The sequence below is a fragment of the Giraffa tippelskirchi genome, chromosome 8 (genome assembly GCF_054371585.1).
Source record: "Giraffa tippelskirchi isolate mGirTip1 chromosome 8, T2T-mGirTip1v1.2.pri, whole genome shotgun sequence".
Classification (NCBI taxonomy): Eukaryota; Metazoa; Chordata; class Mammalia; order Artiodactyla; family Giraffidae; genus Giraffa; species Giraffa tippelskirchi.
This window is the reverse complement of record NC_137282.1, coordinates 50,900,763-50,916,721: the sequence shown is the minus strand read 5'-3', so window position 1 is coordinate 50,916,721 and position 15,959 is coordinate 50,900,763. Positions and strand designations below refer to the sequence as shown.

General features: G+C 46.5%; 1 protein-coding gene across 1 annotated transcript in view; it reads left to right on the top strand.

Annotated features, from left to right (window-relative positions):
• TRIO (trio Rho guanine nucleotide exchange factor) overlaps positions 1-15,959 on the top strand; it is a 349,468-nt gene that overhangs the window by 245,479 nt on the left and 88,030 nt on the right. Inside the window, exons 31-33 of the mRNA XM_081520842.1 lie at positions 2,169-2,270; positions 6,731-6,873; positions 7,442-7,541. Of these exons, the coding sequence (XP_081376968.1) occupies positions 2,169-2,270; positions 6,731-6,873; positions 7,442-7,541 (345 nt within the window). The remainder of the gene's footprint in view (positions 1-2,168; positions 2,271-6,730; positions 6,874-7,441; positions 7,542-15,959) is intronic.

Sequence of the window (15,959 nt, the reverse complement as noted above, 5' to 3'; positions counted from 1 at the left end):
AATTAGCGTTGGTTGCCTTCAGTTTTAAGCTCCCAAACTGTTCTAAACTATCTGAAAATCATCAGAAATTGTCCCGTTTTCATCTTCAGTGAAATTCTGACATTCTTGAATCCACTAGAGGGCGCTTGTGAGTGTGAACATCCCTAGGTTTAGGAAACTTGGCTTTTTCTAAATTATGAAAGATCTAACTGCAGGATAAGAGAACACTTTATAAGTGAACTTAAATTATTTATCTCCTAGGTGCCTTAACTAGCTTTATAGATAAATTGAGCATATCAGACTGTGGTTAAGTAAGTTCTCAGATCATTATAATTAATGTTTCATTCACCAGCACTAGAATTTACTTATGCAGCCTTACAGGTGGCTTACTGTGGGCTCTTAATGATGAAGCTTGATTTTTTTCATTAAAAATAAATTTAAGAAAAATAATTGATCTTAGCGGTTCTTTACAGCAGCAAAATATGATTATTAGAGAAAATTGTGTAAGCAAAAATCACTTTAAAGATCCACATGCCCTCCATCCCCCAACTTCCACCCAGAGACAGCCTCCCTGCGGTGCTTGACAGATACTGCTACTGCTACTGCTAAGTCGCTTCAGTCGTGTCCGACTCTGTGAGATCCTATAGACAGCAGTCCACCAGACTCCGCCGTCCCTAGGATTCTCCAGGCAAGAATACTGGAGTGGGTTGCCATTTCCTTCTCCAGTGCATGAAAGGGAAAAGTGAAAGTGAAGTTGCTCAGTCGTGTCCGACTCTTAGCGACCCCATGGACTGTAGCCTACCAGGCTCCTCCGTCCAGGGATTTTCCAGGCAAGAGTACTGGAGTGGGGTGCCATTGCCTTCTCTGTTGACAGATACAGTGATGCATTTAAAATCTCCTTTAATTTGTCAGTGTATTTCCTGGCAAGAGAAACATACCTGGTTCTTTTTTCCACAGGTAGCAGCCCCACCCAAGCCTCTATAAGCCACAAGACAATGCTTAGAAAAGTCTTGGGTGGGTGTCAACCTCCGGGTCCCCTGACCTCCGCCTCCCCTTCACGAGCAATACCTCAGAGGGCTCTCAACACAAAATTTCTAGGCAGGGTCAGGCAGGGGAAGGAAAAATCACTGTCAGAGAATAGAAAGTGCAAGAGAATTTGGTTTCTTCACCGGATGTGGCAGATCACTTATACTTGTTGGTAGAAATTTAGAATTTGGACAACTTACACATTTTTATGATATCCTCATATTAATCAAAGTCCCGGAACAATAGAATACGACTGAGCGTAGAAATCATCTTAATAATCACCTGGAGTTTGCACGTTCAAGCTAATGGCTTTCATACCATTTTCCTTGGCCTGTGTCCTGCTTGAGATTGTCTTTTGGACCACCGCCTGCCTGACATCATTTTAGATCATATTGTAACTGCAGAGAAAAAAATGCAGCATTCCTGGCTAGCCATTTCACTAGCTGGCTTTAATCAGTCCTTAGAGACCATTGTAGTCTGTTTTAGAAGCTGATACATCTTCACTTAATTTATCTTTTAAAAGTTAAGGTTCTCTCAGAGGCCAGATTATGAATCACTTCCCTTGCTGGAAGGGAGAGAACGCGTTGGGATGAACTTGATTATTGAGGGGAGGATGAAGATGTTGACCTGTATCTCCACCCTTGCAAATGCATGTAATTACAGACAGAAAGTTTGTCTCTTCGCTGTTAAAATGATTGGTGAACTACTGTACATTAGTGCTGTTGATAAGCACATTGGAAAACAACTGAGCTTTGAACTACCATTTGTCTTCTGTGAAGCTGCTTTGATGATGAAGATTCACGGTGGCAGCTCAGTCGCAAGTAGGACAGACTCCTCTTAGTGTTTACAAGGTTGAAAACAGTCAACTCTTGCTTTTCCAGATAAGAAGAGTTTTCAGCTGTTATGGTTTTCCTGACTTGGCCTGTTGGCCTGCATCAGGATTTCCAGGTAGAAGTACTCAGAGGAAGCGAAAGAGATGAAGCCAATCTTGGGTAGCCTAAGAACAAAATTTCCTCATTTTAACTGAAGCAAGATCCAAGGACTGTGTATCAGTGTAAACAAACTGTGGGTACAACACAGTTTGACCACGAGTCACCAAAAATGACTTCCTCGCTCTCTGTTCTATATCCCGCCTAATCACGTAATTGTCTTTTTTTATCCAGACCTCAGAGCTGGGTGTCACAGAGCACGTTGAAGGAGACCCTTGCAAATTCGCACTGTGGGTGGGGAGGACACCAACTTCAGATAATAAGATTGTCCTTAAGGTACGTCCGTTGAAGCTGGGGAATGCGCTTCGTGACACGTTCACCACGTGTGTTACACGTGTGCCTTTTCCTGTTGTTGAAACAAATTGTCGTGTCCTTTTTTTGTTCCCTTGGTGGCCCCTAAGCTTGGTGATTACCACAGAAAGAACAGTAGGATGAATCCAGTGTGGTATTCTAGTGGTGCAATATCTTGAGCTAAACTTTTGCTGCCTACAAAAGGTCACTTGGAGAAAGGTCTTTCTCATCTTCTTCATGCTTCCAGTCTTACAGAGTGTTTTTTTTAAGTGAGTGTTTATCCGGGGTGATTGTTTAAGAGATACAGCAAGTCAAGGTACAAAAGGAAGGAGCTGTGGACCAGTAGCTCCCATTGTACACTTGACCTCTGGTTTCCAGAGGAAAATAGTCATCGATGCATCTGTGAGGGCCTTTGATACTTTCAAGGTTGAACATGCCCAGAATCTCTATGGGGTCCTCAACTCTTTGGGTTTCTATTTTGGAAGCAGAGAAGGGCAGGGGGCATGATCAGGTACAGGGTTTGGTATGTTATCATTTGAAGTGTTCAGAAACACTAAAGATGCTTTTGAGTATATAGTCTTTGAGAGAGGAATATATCTTTGAGTATTTGATTTGAACCCTGTTTTGATTATACTAACCTCTCCTAGGAATGATGGAGGACTCTAAGGATGTCTTAGGGACTTTCCTCCTCCCATGTTTAAGAAAATACAGATGGAACTGTCTTTTTGAGCTGTCTGGAAAGACCATAAGAAACTTCAGGATGTTTGGGGGCAGATGTAGCTGAAGATTTGTAGAATATTGGGAGATGAGCCAGCAGCTTAATGGGTCTCTGGTGTGTGGGCTTGAACGTCAGTGATTTTGTCTTTTACATTCCTTTTCATCTCTCTACGGTATTTCCAGCGAGTGTGAGTTTGTGAGTTATTCAACAGTATTGCACTCTCGTAGAGTAGCCACTGACTGTGGAAGCCATTGTGTTCCTAAGGTCTTTATTCACATGGAAATGATGTATTGTTTTGCAATGAATATATAATTACCAACCCAGTGTATTTTTCTCGTTATTCCTGGCATAAAGCCCTATAAAATATAAATTGCACTGATAGCTAGATATTAGATAGCTGAGCTTTTTCTAAGGCATAAAATTTCAAAGTATATTCAAGACCTGAAAACTTCCAATTTAGGTTGAGTGTTTTTCCAGATTAGCTGCTCAGATGCCCAAGGGTGCATCTGAGAAATCATGCCAGATATTTTAGCCAGATATATTATTATTTAGCCATATTTATTATGTCCTAAATAAAATACACATGATGCAATTGAACAGTCAGATTTAGATTTCCTGCAGGCTTTACCAAATGAAAGTTTGTTTTCTAGGGAATTTGGGGTAGTATTTTTCTGACTTCTAGCAAGAGACTAAAGGAAATGATGTCCTTAGTAATTTCAGAGATTGCTTGGTGGTGGTGGTGGTGGATATTTTAGCAGTGGTAATGGTGGTTATGGCATAGATGGTGGTAAGGGTGTAGATGGTGGTGGAGGTGGTGATGGTGTAGATGGTAGTGGTGGTTGTGTAGGTAGTGGTGGATATTTTAGCAGTGGTGTGATGGTGGTTATGGTATAGATCGTGAGGGTATAGACAATGGTAGAGATGGTGGTGAGGGTATAGATGGTGGTGGTGGTAGTGTAGGTGGTGGTGGATATTTTAGCACTGATGATAGTAGTTATGGTATAGATGGTAGTGAGGGTGTAGGTGTTGGTAGAGGTGTGGTGGTGGTGGAGGTGGATATTTTAGTGGTGGTGGCGGTGATGCGCTAGATGGTGGTGAGGCTGTAGATAGTGGTAGGGATGGTGGAGGAGGTGGATATTTTAGCAGTGGTGGTAGTCATGGTATAAGTGGCAGTGAGGGTGTAGATTGTGGTGTGAAGTGCAGGCTGCCCAGTTGTGTCTGACTGATTGCGATCCCATGGACTGTATAGTCCTAGAATTCTCTAGGCCAGAATACTAGAGTGGGTAGCCGTTCCCTTCTCCAGGGGATCTTCCCAACCCAGGGATCGAACCCAGGTCTCCCAGTATTGCAGGTGGATTCTTTACCAGCTGAGCCATCAGGGAACCCCAAGATGGTGGTGGTGGTGGTGAAAAACTGAAACTTATTAATCACTCAGTCGTGTCTGACCCTTTGCGATGCCATGGACTCCCACCAGCCTCCTCTGTCCATGGAATCCTCCAGGCAAGAATACTGGAGTGGGTTGCCATTTCCTTCTCCAGGGAATCTTCCCGACCCAGGGCTTGAACCTGGGTCTCCTGCACTGCAGACAGATTCTTTACCGTCTGAGTCACCGGGGAAGCCCAGTGGCAGCAGCAGTGACAGTAATGGTGGTAACCACAGTGATGGTGATGGCCTAGTAGTTGTAGAACAAAATTATGACCTTTTTTCATTTTTACAGTCTGAAAAGGAGAATTGTATTTCTAAATCCTTTCTTAAACAGATTGAGACTACTGAGAGTATGAAACAGATTTTTCCCTTCTCCTAACCAAGAGGGACCTTTGTTGTTGTTCAGATGCTAAGCTCTGTCCCACTCTATGTGACCCCACGGACCACAGCATGCCAGGCTTCCCTGTCCTTCATTGTCTCTCTGAGTTTGCTCAAATTCATGTCTTTTAGGCCGACAAGTGGCCCGTGACCACTTGAGTCGATGATGCCATCTAGCCGTCTCGTCCTCTGTTGCCCCCGTCTCCTCCTGCCTTCAATCTTTCCCAGCATCAGGGTCTTTTCCAGTGAGTTGGCTCTTCGCATCCGGTGGAGCTTCAGTTTCAGCATCAGTCCTTCCAGTGAATATTCAGGGTTGATTTCCTGTAGGATTGACCGGTTTACTTAGTCCTCCAGCTGCTGTTTTACCGTTTCTGAAAAATTGGTACCTTTTTACTGCGTTTAATTTCTTCAAGGTTAGGAGAATTGCTCTCCACAAATTTAATGGTCGGTTTGCTTTATTTAAATGATTGGGATCTTCTTTATTGCTGAACCGTGGTATGGATCTCCTCTGATGTTGAAACTCTGCCAGATGTTCTCGCTCAGTCACTTCCCTTTGTTTAACCTCCCAAACATCTGTATCAGACGTGTAAATTCCAATAGTTCTGTGTTGTTCACAGTTTCCATCCTGAGACACTTACTTCATACACAGACTCCCCAGCTGCCTAATATTCCTGCCTCCCTCCCCAGGAGAGGTGGGTTTTACTGCTCTCCTGGCATCGGATCTGGGAAGAGAAGCAAGAGGCTCCTTTTTGTCCTTCATTTATTTCCCTCAACTGAGAAGACACATCCTCCAGTTAAAGTATATTATTTAGAAAGAGAGTTCTCAGTCTTAATTTCCTTTCCCAGCATGGGCCTCGACAAAAACAAGGTCCACCATGAGAAAATGCTTGGGTTCCCCTCCCTGCCTGATCTCGTGTATAATCCCACTGACGATTGTTATAATCATTCTCAGGGAATTATGCTTATATCATAGGAGGTGGATGTTTTCCGTAAGGAAATTAAAAACTGTTGCTAAGGCCCAGATCATGTAAAAAGGGAGGGGGAAAAAAAAGCCTACCTCCTTTGAGGCACCGTGAAAGAAAAATCTGGAAACTATGATGCCATATGTGTTCATTCAGTCAGTGCCTGTTGAGTGTCTGTGATGTGTCCTTTCCAGAGAACCTTTCTCCAGCAATGCAGTGGAGTTGAGGAAAGTCCACCATGTGTAACTGGCTACAGTAGGCTGCCCTGGTTTATCCCAGCGGCCTAACGCAGGGTGGATTCAGGCAGAGTTTGAGGGGATGGGTGTGTGGATGTCCACCCCCAGGAATGCTGGCCTCTTCACCTGCTGGCAGTATAACCTTGGGTGCATTTCTAATGGGTCCAGGCGGTGGGTCCTCATTTACGGCAGGAGGATTAGGGAGACCCCGACTCCACAGGGTGAGAGTGGGGGTGGGGAACAGGTGTAGATGGAGAATCAGTGCAGCTGCACCTGTTGATCATGAGTCCAAGGGGGCGAGGTGGCAAGAATGGGGGAGCGTGGGCGGGTGCTGGTTCAGGCTGGTCCTGGTGCTCCAAGGGCCACGGGCCACTTGTCTGCCTAAAGGACCTCAGGACACTTGGGTTTAGGGGAAGCTCTGTTTTCCTAGAATTTACCCAGGGCTGCTTAAAAAGTCTTGAAACTGGGGAATGATCTATTGCTAAACAGTTCAGAGATCCGGAATACCATCAACGCTATACAGAATGAAAATAGTCCGGATGACAAAATATTCAAAATTAGGGTAATTTATTGGGTGGCACGTTAAATACAGGATGTGGTTGCTTCTCTGCTGAAAAGTTATGTTTTAAATGAACAACTCCCAGAATGCAGGGACCTGAGTATGGTCAGCACAGGTTCTAGAAAAAGCCCCTTGTTTACCCTGACCAGTTCTTACCCTCTCTCTAGGCCTCCAGTATCGAGAACAAGCAGGACTGGATCAAGCATATCCGGGAGGTGATCCAAGAGAGGACCATCCACCTGAAAGGTGCCCTGAAGGAGCCCATCCACATCCCCAAAACGGCTCCAGCTACCAGACAGAAGGGAAGGAGGTCAGTGTCTGGGGACATTTTTCCAAGTTGGTGTTTATTTAAGGGCAGGAACGAGGCAGTGTTAACTTACTAGTTTTCAGAAATCATTTTTCTCAAACATTTAGAGGAATGTTCTTTTTAAATACAATTCGTATGTAGCATCATTCTTCCTATTGAAATTGCTTCATCAAGACACCTCCTTCACCTTAAAGCCAATGAAAGTTTACGTGCACATCCCTAATTCTCTTCCTATCCCAACATGTGTGAATAGTGCCTGTGACCTTGGACGAGTTGTGCAGCATCTACACATGTTTGCTTCTCGTCTCTAAAATGGCACTGACCATTTCAACTGTATTTGATCACTGGGAGAACTAAGTGCAGTGGTAGATGGTAGACACGCAGCCCAGGGTCCAGCACAAAGCTGAAGAGTGATCTGCCGTCATCAATATTAATGTCAGCTGCAGTCACACAGACCGACTCCCACTTCTTTGAACAAATCTGTTCTCTGTCCACTGTCTGATGGACACTCTTCACCAGTCTTGAGGCACAGACCCAGCAATGTCAGGAATCTGCATCTTTGTGTCTCCAGGGATGGAGAGGATTTGGACAGCCAAGGAGACGGCAGCAGCCAGCCCGATACGATTTCAATCGCCTCCCGGACGTCTCAGAACACTCTGGACAGCGACAAGGTGAGCGAGAGCCGGCCCTTTCTTGGGGGAGGCACGTGTAGCCAGTCTCCGGTCTGTCGATAAAGGACAGTTTGGCATCAGCATTTCAGACAGTTGCCATGGGTTACGAGGGGTGCCAGGGCAGGGTGCCAGGAGCAAAGACAGAGCTCAGGATGAGAGGACTTGAACCCTGAGGATTCAGAAAAAAATCACTCGTCCTCTCCAGGGCCATTGCATGGTTTTCTATGTGAGTGTCCTAAGGTTGTGTGTTTAAGCTTTTTTATTTTATATTAAGCAGAAGACCCTATTATCTGAAATTAAGTCTTACACAGAGCCCTGGTGCATAAAAGCGGGGCTGCTCTGACTGAAGCAGAAGCAGTGGCATCTGCAGGGGGTGGGGGAGGCCTTGAGTCGCCCTGGACTGACCACCAGGAGGCCCCAGGCTGGGCCTGCACCCGTGCTGACCACCAGGAGGGAGGGTCTGATGTGCATCAAAGAAGTCTAGATTCACCTTCTGCAGCAGTGGCCTACAGAGTCGTGTGATCCTGTCTTGATAAAATCAATAAACCTACAAAACAAACCGATAGGAGAAGTTGGACGCCTGGGCTTATGTGATACACAGGTGACTAGAGGACCCTGTAAAAGCCAGTGGAGGGCACTGATGTCCCCAGGGTCCTCTGTCCCTACCGAGAGGAACACCTGCCCGGTTCACTTTCTAGAGGACCAGACCAAGTTCCTGAAACAAATTATTTAATAGCAAGTAGGGGTTTCATTGGGCTTCCCTGATAGCTCAGTTGGAAAAGAATCCATCTGCAATGCAGGAGACCCCAGTTCGATTCCTGGATCAGGAAGATCTGCTGGAGAAGGGGCTTTCCTCCAGGCTTCCCTTGTGGCTTAGCTGGTAAAGAATCTGCCTGCAACGCGGGAGACCTGGGTTTGATCCCTGGGTTGGGAAGATCCCCTGAAGAAGGGAAAGGCTACCCACTCCAGTATTCTGGCCTGGAGAATTCCATGGACCGTATGTATAGTCCATGGGGTCGCAAAGAGTCAGACACAACTAAGCGACTTTCACTCACTCGGGGGTTTCACTGAACTTGCCGTCGGTTCAGGATTCCTGGGTAGTTTCTCACTGTTTGACCCTGGACTTCCCCACGCGAGTCCTTAGTCCCAGGATCTAGGGTCTGTCTGTGCTCAGCGACAGCCCACTCACCGCGCTGACCTCCTGTCTCTCAGGAGCGACTGCTGTCAGAGGAGAGAGCCCGGCATTGGGGCCGCTTCCCACAGCTGGTCTCAGGGGCCCAGATGTGGCTCTTTTCTCACTCAGCTTTGCAGAAGAATTCACGATATTGACTGTTGTTTCCAGGACAGAAGTAAGTAGGTTTAAAAATGTTGTTTTCCTCACCACTTTCATTTTTCAGAATCCTTCTAATTCGAGTAATTAGCTCTTTCCCAATCTCCTTTTTGACTTCACTAAGTAACATGTCCCAGAACTTAGACTGCTTCTAGTACCAGGATTGGGGAACAAAAAAAAAATAGTGTCTCATTTGGTTTTGTTCCGAGCTCAGTGTATTACATTCAGCAAGTATTTCTCGCCAGTAGTAATAACGAGGAATAAGATAAATGAGCTGTTCAGGCATTCGGTGCCTAATAGCCTCTCTCTCTGCAGCCCCACCCGTAGTCTTGCAGTTAAGAAAATAAATTGAACTTGGAAAGTTTTCTTTAGAGTAATCCCAAGTATTTTCTTAAAAAAAAAAAAAATAATAATTGAGGTAATTGGGTTATCTAAATAGTCGTCCAAGGCTTCCAACCTGAAGGAAAAGTCCAAAACAACCATGGCTCATGCCAAGGGGACCAGCCACCCCCATCCAGACCCACTCACAGGCCCCTCGAAGCTGAGCATCGCACCCCCGCTGGGGGCCCACCAGGCCCCAAACTCGCAGTCTTCCCGGATATTCTGTCATGGATCTGGTCTGTGTTTATCTGAGTTTAAACGTGTACTTAGGGGATTCCCTCATGGCTGGTGTCTAGGACTCAGCGCTTTCCCTGCTGAGGGCGTGCGTGGGTTCAATCCCTGGACTGGGAACTAAGATCCTATAAAAGCAAAGTGTGAGCTATACATACATAGGTGTGTGTAAAGTTTATTCTAAAAATAAGTTATTGGAGTGAAATTCCCAGAGAAACATACGTGTGAAAAGTTTTGCCTTTTGGAAGGGATGTTCAGGGCTTTTCTGGGGACTGGTTCCAGAAGGAAGGTAGCGTTGTTTCCCTCTGGTGGTTTCTGTGTAGATGGGCGGGTGGCGGGGACAGTCCGGAAGTAACCCCTGCATCTGGTGAGGGGGCTCCTGGTTCTCCAGTTCCCGACTCGGAGGTGCAGCAGCCCAGCGCCGGCCCATGCCTCTGGCCCCCCCACAGAACCGGGGGCCCCGGACGCCCCTTCCCCTGACCTGCAGTTGACTGAGGTCCACAGGAGATTTACCTCAGAAATAAAGCTCTGTCCTGGAGTTGGGAAGAGTTCGCTCGTTCTGCTTGGAATAGGCCTCTAGGAACTCAGAATGGAGCCTGCACAGCTCCCATAGAAAAAATAAGGCATTATCCCAGAAACTGTTGCTTTTAAGACAGCAAGTTCTAGTATCCTGTGAGAGGGAAGGAATCAACCACTCACAAAAGCATGGGTTTGCAGAAATGAATCAGTTTACACTGGGGATCTACTGGGGAATTAGAATTATTAGAGAGCCACCTCGTAAGTATTTGATCCCTGAAGGTAATTCACCAGTTTTGGTTTACCTTATCTTATACCCAATCTCTGAACTTCCTTCTGAACCCCCACCCGCCCCCGGGCCACTTCTTCGAGGCAGCCTGTAGTCCTCCACCCCTGCCCCCGGGGACGTGAGGCAGTGGCCTCATCCTCAGCCTAACATCCTCATGACTCTGAAGCATGGGTAGACACGCCAAAGCTGTTGACTGAAGTTCAGGTGGCATGTATTTAATGCCCCTCATTGAGGCCACAGGTCTTCAGTAGGCTCAAAAGTATGTAAAAGGGCTGACATGTCCTCCTCAGGCCATGGAGCTGCAGGGGCTTGTCTCCCTCCGTTCGGGGCTCTACATTCAGGAGAATGAGCCGTGTGGATGCGTCCGAGTGTGGGGTTTGGAGGGGCCACACCCCTGGAGCCTCATACAGGGGACGACCCATGTCTGCAACCACACACACAAGGGCCCGCGCACGCGTGTTCTACGCTTTGGGGAGGTCTTGCAGCCATCTCCCTGTCTGTACTTCTCTGACAGAGCATTTCAGGGTCAGTCGATGATTCAGGAGGATACATTTAGGAAACGGCCTCCTTTTCTGAGTCAGTTTGTAAAATGCACTGTTGCGCTGAACTGGGCTTAACCAGAAAACCCTCCTCTTATCTCTAAGGCACTTATGTCTCGAGGTTCTTCCCACCCTCCATATTTCAAGTTTAAACAGCCTCTGCTGACAGAGGCAGATAGATCTGGCAGGCGCAATTACTTAACCATATTCTGCCTCTTGGACTTCATTTATGATGTCTGTTATGAGTTAGTTGTTATCAGGGAGTTTGGTTCCCTTTCAGAAACTGCATAGGGGGATGTTTTTGACTTGGCCTCTTGGGGAATTCTTGAGGAAAAGTTATCTGCCCAGCGTTGTGGTGACTCTTAGACAAGGCGCAGAAGGTTTTGAGTCTGTGAAGGAGGGGCCGCTGGAGAACCCCGCTTTCCAGGGGACGCCGTTAGCCGATGCAGACCATGGGTCCCCACGAGGACCTTTCTTTCCTTGAAACGTCGGTTTTGAAATAGGCCATCTTTCTGCCTCAGATGTAAGTTCAGCCCTGATTGCTGCTCATCTCAATGGTATTGTGCTGATAAAGCGATCTCATGAAATTATGATTTGGGTTCCAAAGGAATCAGACGCTTGCCAGATTCTTACCTCATTTGTCCTGAGCTTGCCTCCCCGAGGTAGGGAGGAGAAGCCTCCAGGGCACTGAGGGGACGAGGGAGGCCTGATGACCTTCGCGGGGCCACCCAGCAGCGGAGAGGGGGAGCCAGAAACAGAATGTGGGTTTAATTACCTGGTGGCTCTACACCCTGTTATTTCACACTCGAGCTGAATACAACCTAAGTACTTTTTAGCATATTAAAGAAGCATTTTTTAATATTTTTTTTCCTTCTATTCTCTTTATTAGTCTCGTGGTTTGCTTCATATAACAAAAATTTATATATTTAAGGAAAATAGAAAATATGAAGGTCAAATACAGGCTACTCTAGAACAAAGCATCTTGAAGTCGGGATGGAAAAAGTAGCCAAGGCAAGCCAGGACAGCCTGCAGGAAAGGGGCCCAGGACAGCAGGGGGCCGAGTGTGAGCCTTCTTTAGGGCTAAGGCCACACAGGTCTTATTTGTAATGAGCGAGACATTCACTTGAGGTTGGTACTTGGCATGCTCTGCCCTAAGTTTGTGATGTGAATGTATGAGTCCACACATTTAGAAAAATAAATGGTTTCAGTTATTTTTCGTGAAGTATATTTAGCACTACGTTGGGGATATGAAATTTTATGCAGTTTAAAAAGTCAATAAACCTCTGGGAAGCAACAGTCTCCACCGTAGGAACTTGGACGGCTTTACACAGATTGTGGTGCTGCAGCAGTATGTAAAGTAATTAATGGCAGTATGCTTTAAAATGTGGCTGGATTCGTGTTGTTAAGAAAGGAAACCTGCGTCCAGCCTACTTAGGAAGTGCCTCCCGCTTGCATTCAGCCTCACTACTCACATACGTGTCCTGCGTGCCAGCCCCCTTAAGCTCATGCTCTCCCCTCTGCCCGAAGCTGCCAGAAGCAAGAGGGAGCCTTGACTCAGAGCATTCACCCCACCGGCTGGCTTTGCCAGAGCCTCCTAGGGCCTCCCGTAGGCTTGCCCGCGTAGGCATGAAATTGAGTCACTCCATCCAGAAGCCTTTCCATTGACAGCACATAGTTTTAATTCCCGGGCATCAGAGTCCTGACTCTGTCCAGAGGGTAGCAGAGTAGAGTAAGCAAAGTCTTTAACATCCAGCAGCAGATGATTGGGCTTCCCTGGTGGCTCAGATGGTAAAGGATCTGCCGGCAGTGCAGGAGATGCAGGTTCGATCCCTGAGTCGGGAAGATCCCCTGGAGGAGGAAATGGTAACCCAATCCAGTATTCCAGAATACTGGAATTCTCCAGTGCCTCGAAAATTCCATGGACAGAGGAGCCTGGCAGGATACAGTCCATGAAGTTGCAAAGAGTTGGACACAACTGAGCAACTAAGAGCAGGGAGGGGCTCCCCAGCCAGGCCTCTGAGCTCTGCTTTTCTTCCTTTTCCCGCTTTTAAGTCAGTGAAGCTCTTCATTCCTGCCCTGCAGCACAGTCCAGTGCCTCTGGTTCTAACATGTTCAGAGTGAGGGCAAGTGTGGCATGGACCCAGGCCCGCTTCTGCAGAGCCCAGAGGCCTGGTACCCGGATGCTGTCTTCTCTCTGCTTTGCCTGGCTCTTTACACTTAAAATTTGCCTTTTCAAGCATATCTTTCCAGTTGAACTTCTTGGCATGCTTTTTTGTTTTAACCTTTTTATTTATTTATTTTTGGCCGTGCTGGGTTTTCCTTGCTTTTGCACAGGCTTTCTCTAGTTGTGGCAAGCAGGGGCCATCCTTCGTTGCCAAGTGCCCAGGTTTCTCATTTCAGTGGCTCCTCTTGTTGCAGAGAACAGGCTCTAGGGTGCTCGGGCTTCAGTCGTTGCAGCACGTGGGCTCAGTAGTTGTGACTCCAGAGCCCAGGTTCAGTAGTTGTGGCACATGGGCTTAGTTGCCCCAAGACATGTGGGATCTTCCTGGCCCAGGGATGGAAGCCACGTCTCCTGCGTTGGCAGGCGGACTCTTAGCCACTGCACCACCAGGGAAGTCTGAGTTTCTTGACACCGTAACTATCCATTGCATCTCACGTGTGTCACAGTCAAGGAAGACTTCAAAGAGTTATTTTAAAGTCAGAACCGCTTGTGATCACATTAATGATGAGGAAAGGGTTAACCTCCCTGGGGGGGAAAAAACTATACTCAGAGTTTCTTTCCTGAAGAAAATGTTGGTTATGGTAAGCTGCTGCTTTGGGAATAGTTTTTTCTCATAGATTTCTTTTTGTTTTCTTTTTTCCCCTTCTTTCTCTTGATGGGGGGAGGGTGGTGAGAAACATTGCATTTTTGCCATCTTAGCCATTTTTCAGTTCTCGCTGATTTCGTTTTTTCACCCGGATGTGCAAGAGACTCACAGCGGTCCTCTTGGAAACCCAGCAGCAGGTTTTTTGACAGCTTGTCCTGTGAACTTGGCCTTGGAGTTGGGGTGAGCAAGGGGGTGATGGTCACGTGGTTGGGATGGCCGCTGATAAGCCAGAGCCTCCGGCCTCCGCCGAGTGGCCCAGGGACAAGCAGCTGGGTGGGTGAGAGGATGGGTAATGCGTGGCCTGGGCGGGGGACGGGGCGGGGGTTGTTCTGGCTGCCGGTGTGGCCTGTCTCTTGTAACCGCGGCCACTGACGGAGCCATGCTTTCCAAGCCCCTTTAGCGGAGGAACCACTCTCTGCTCTGTGAATCTCCCGCAGAACCGCAAGACCCTTAGTGCAGTTTCTGAGCGCCAGCACTGTCCTGGACTGAATGATGTGACTTCGCGGGTTGTACAGTCTGCCCTGGAGGGGAGGTGGCTTTTATTAGCCCGTGTCCCTCCTCCTTCTGAAGTGCTCTCAGAAAGTTGGTCCGACACCCACCTGCAACCAGTCTGAGGTTCTGGAAGCAGATTCACTTGCAGTGAGGGCTGCACCGTCCTCGTGTGAGTCGTCAAGAGCCCGTGTTCCTCTGGCGGCGCCTGGCCCACAACTCATCTGGGAGCTGGTCATTCAAGCCAGGTGTTGGCTTTTTGTCTCTCACAAGCTGTGCATTCTTGGAATACAAACACGCCTCATTACAGAGCTCCAGGGAGGGTTGCTGGAGCCCAAGAGGCGGGCGAGAAACGCCCAGCCACAGCTCTGCTTTAGTTATTGTCCTTGCCTGGGTTCAGGCGAAGGAAAAGAGTAAAACATGGTTTCTCCAGAAAACATAAAAAGTCAATTCTGTTCTGTGTGGCGGTTGTGGAAGGTTCATATGCCTTCAGCACAGAGGATAAAGAATCCCCCTGCAGTTGCAAGAGTCCTGGGTTCAGTCCCTGGGACCCGATGAGTATTTCTTCCTTTTGGGTGAAACACAGCCGCTTATTCATTTTCAGTCATTGAGAGAATTCAGGCAAAGGGATTCTGGTTTGATTCTGCTAATTGTGCATGCATCTGAGTCAGTGGAGTTCCCCTGGTCGCCCTTTCAGAGGGACACAGGTGGTCTTGGAGGAGGCATTTCATTATAAAGTATCTTCGGGCCCTTGCTCCAATTAAGACCATTTTACTACCGCGCTTTTTAATCACCACATGTTATTTTTTTTAAGGTGAAAAACAGAAATAGTGGGGGAAAATATCTTCTAATGAGAATGTCGCAAGAGTTACTGTATGCCATGGGGATTGAGATTTTCATAAATTTTCATAAATTACAGTCTTAAACTGTGTGTGGTAAGGAGCCCATGAAACAAGTCCATAAAATATATAGATGTGAAAAAGATAAGGTGAAAACTTTCACAAAACATGGTTGAAAAGGAAAAGTGAACTTGTAAACTAGATAAATGATAACTCTTTCAACATAGTGATGAAATTGTGTCACTAGGGTAGAAATATCGCTGATAAATAAGACCTGTTAATGATGTATAATATATATATGATTATGTGTAACATATATCCTGAACTTTTTCTAATTAGGAGTTTAATTCTACTTAAAAGGCTGTAATGACTTGGAGTGATACTTCAAAATAGTTATTTTAAGTTTTTCATACAAAAAAAAGTTTTTGTGTTTTGTTTGTTTTCTTAAATTAACAAGCCTGGTTTTAAAGACAAGCTTTGGAATAAGTTTAAAACATTCAAACGTGAACACTGAGAGAAATTCACGGGTTGTCTCTTCTCTGGACTAGAAAATGTCCATTTAATCCTCCTCTTATAAATTCATGCAGGCGATTCTTATGGGAAAACTCAGCTTATTCTTAGGGGCAGTGCCAAGAAGATACAATTTTTTTTTTTTGATGATAATTCTAGCACTGTTTGAAAATATTCTTCTGATACTAGATTTTGTTACTAAGTTCCCTAAAGCCCTTGAAAAAGAATGTTGACTCAGTATGCAGTTCTTTGTCAGAACAGGCTTGATTTTCATTTCTCAGGCCCTGTCAAGGGCACAGATGTTTCCAATAGTTTTGATTACTGCATGAGGGGCTGGAACTCCGAGCCAGAAAGAGCGTCCAGCTTCATTCCTCTGGGCCGCCCCATCCTCTCTTCTCACCCTGCCCCCACGACAGAACCCCGAGCA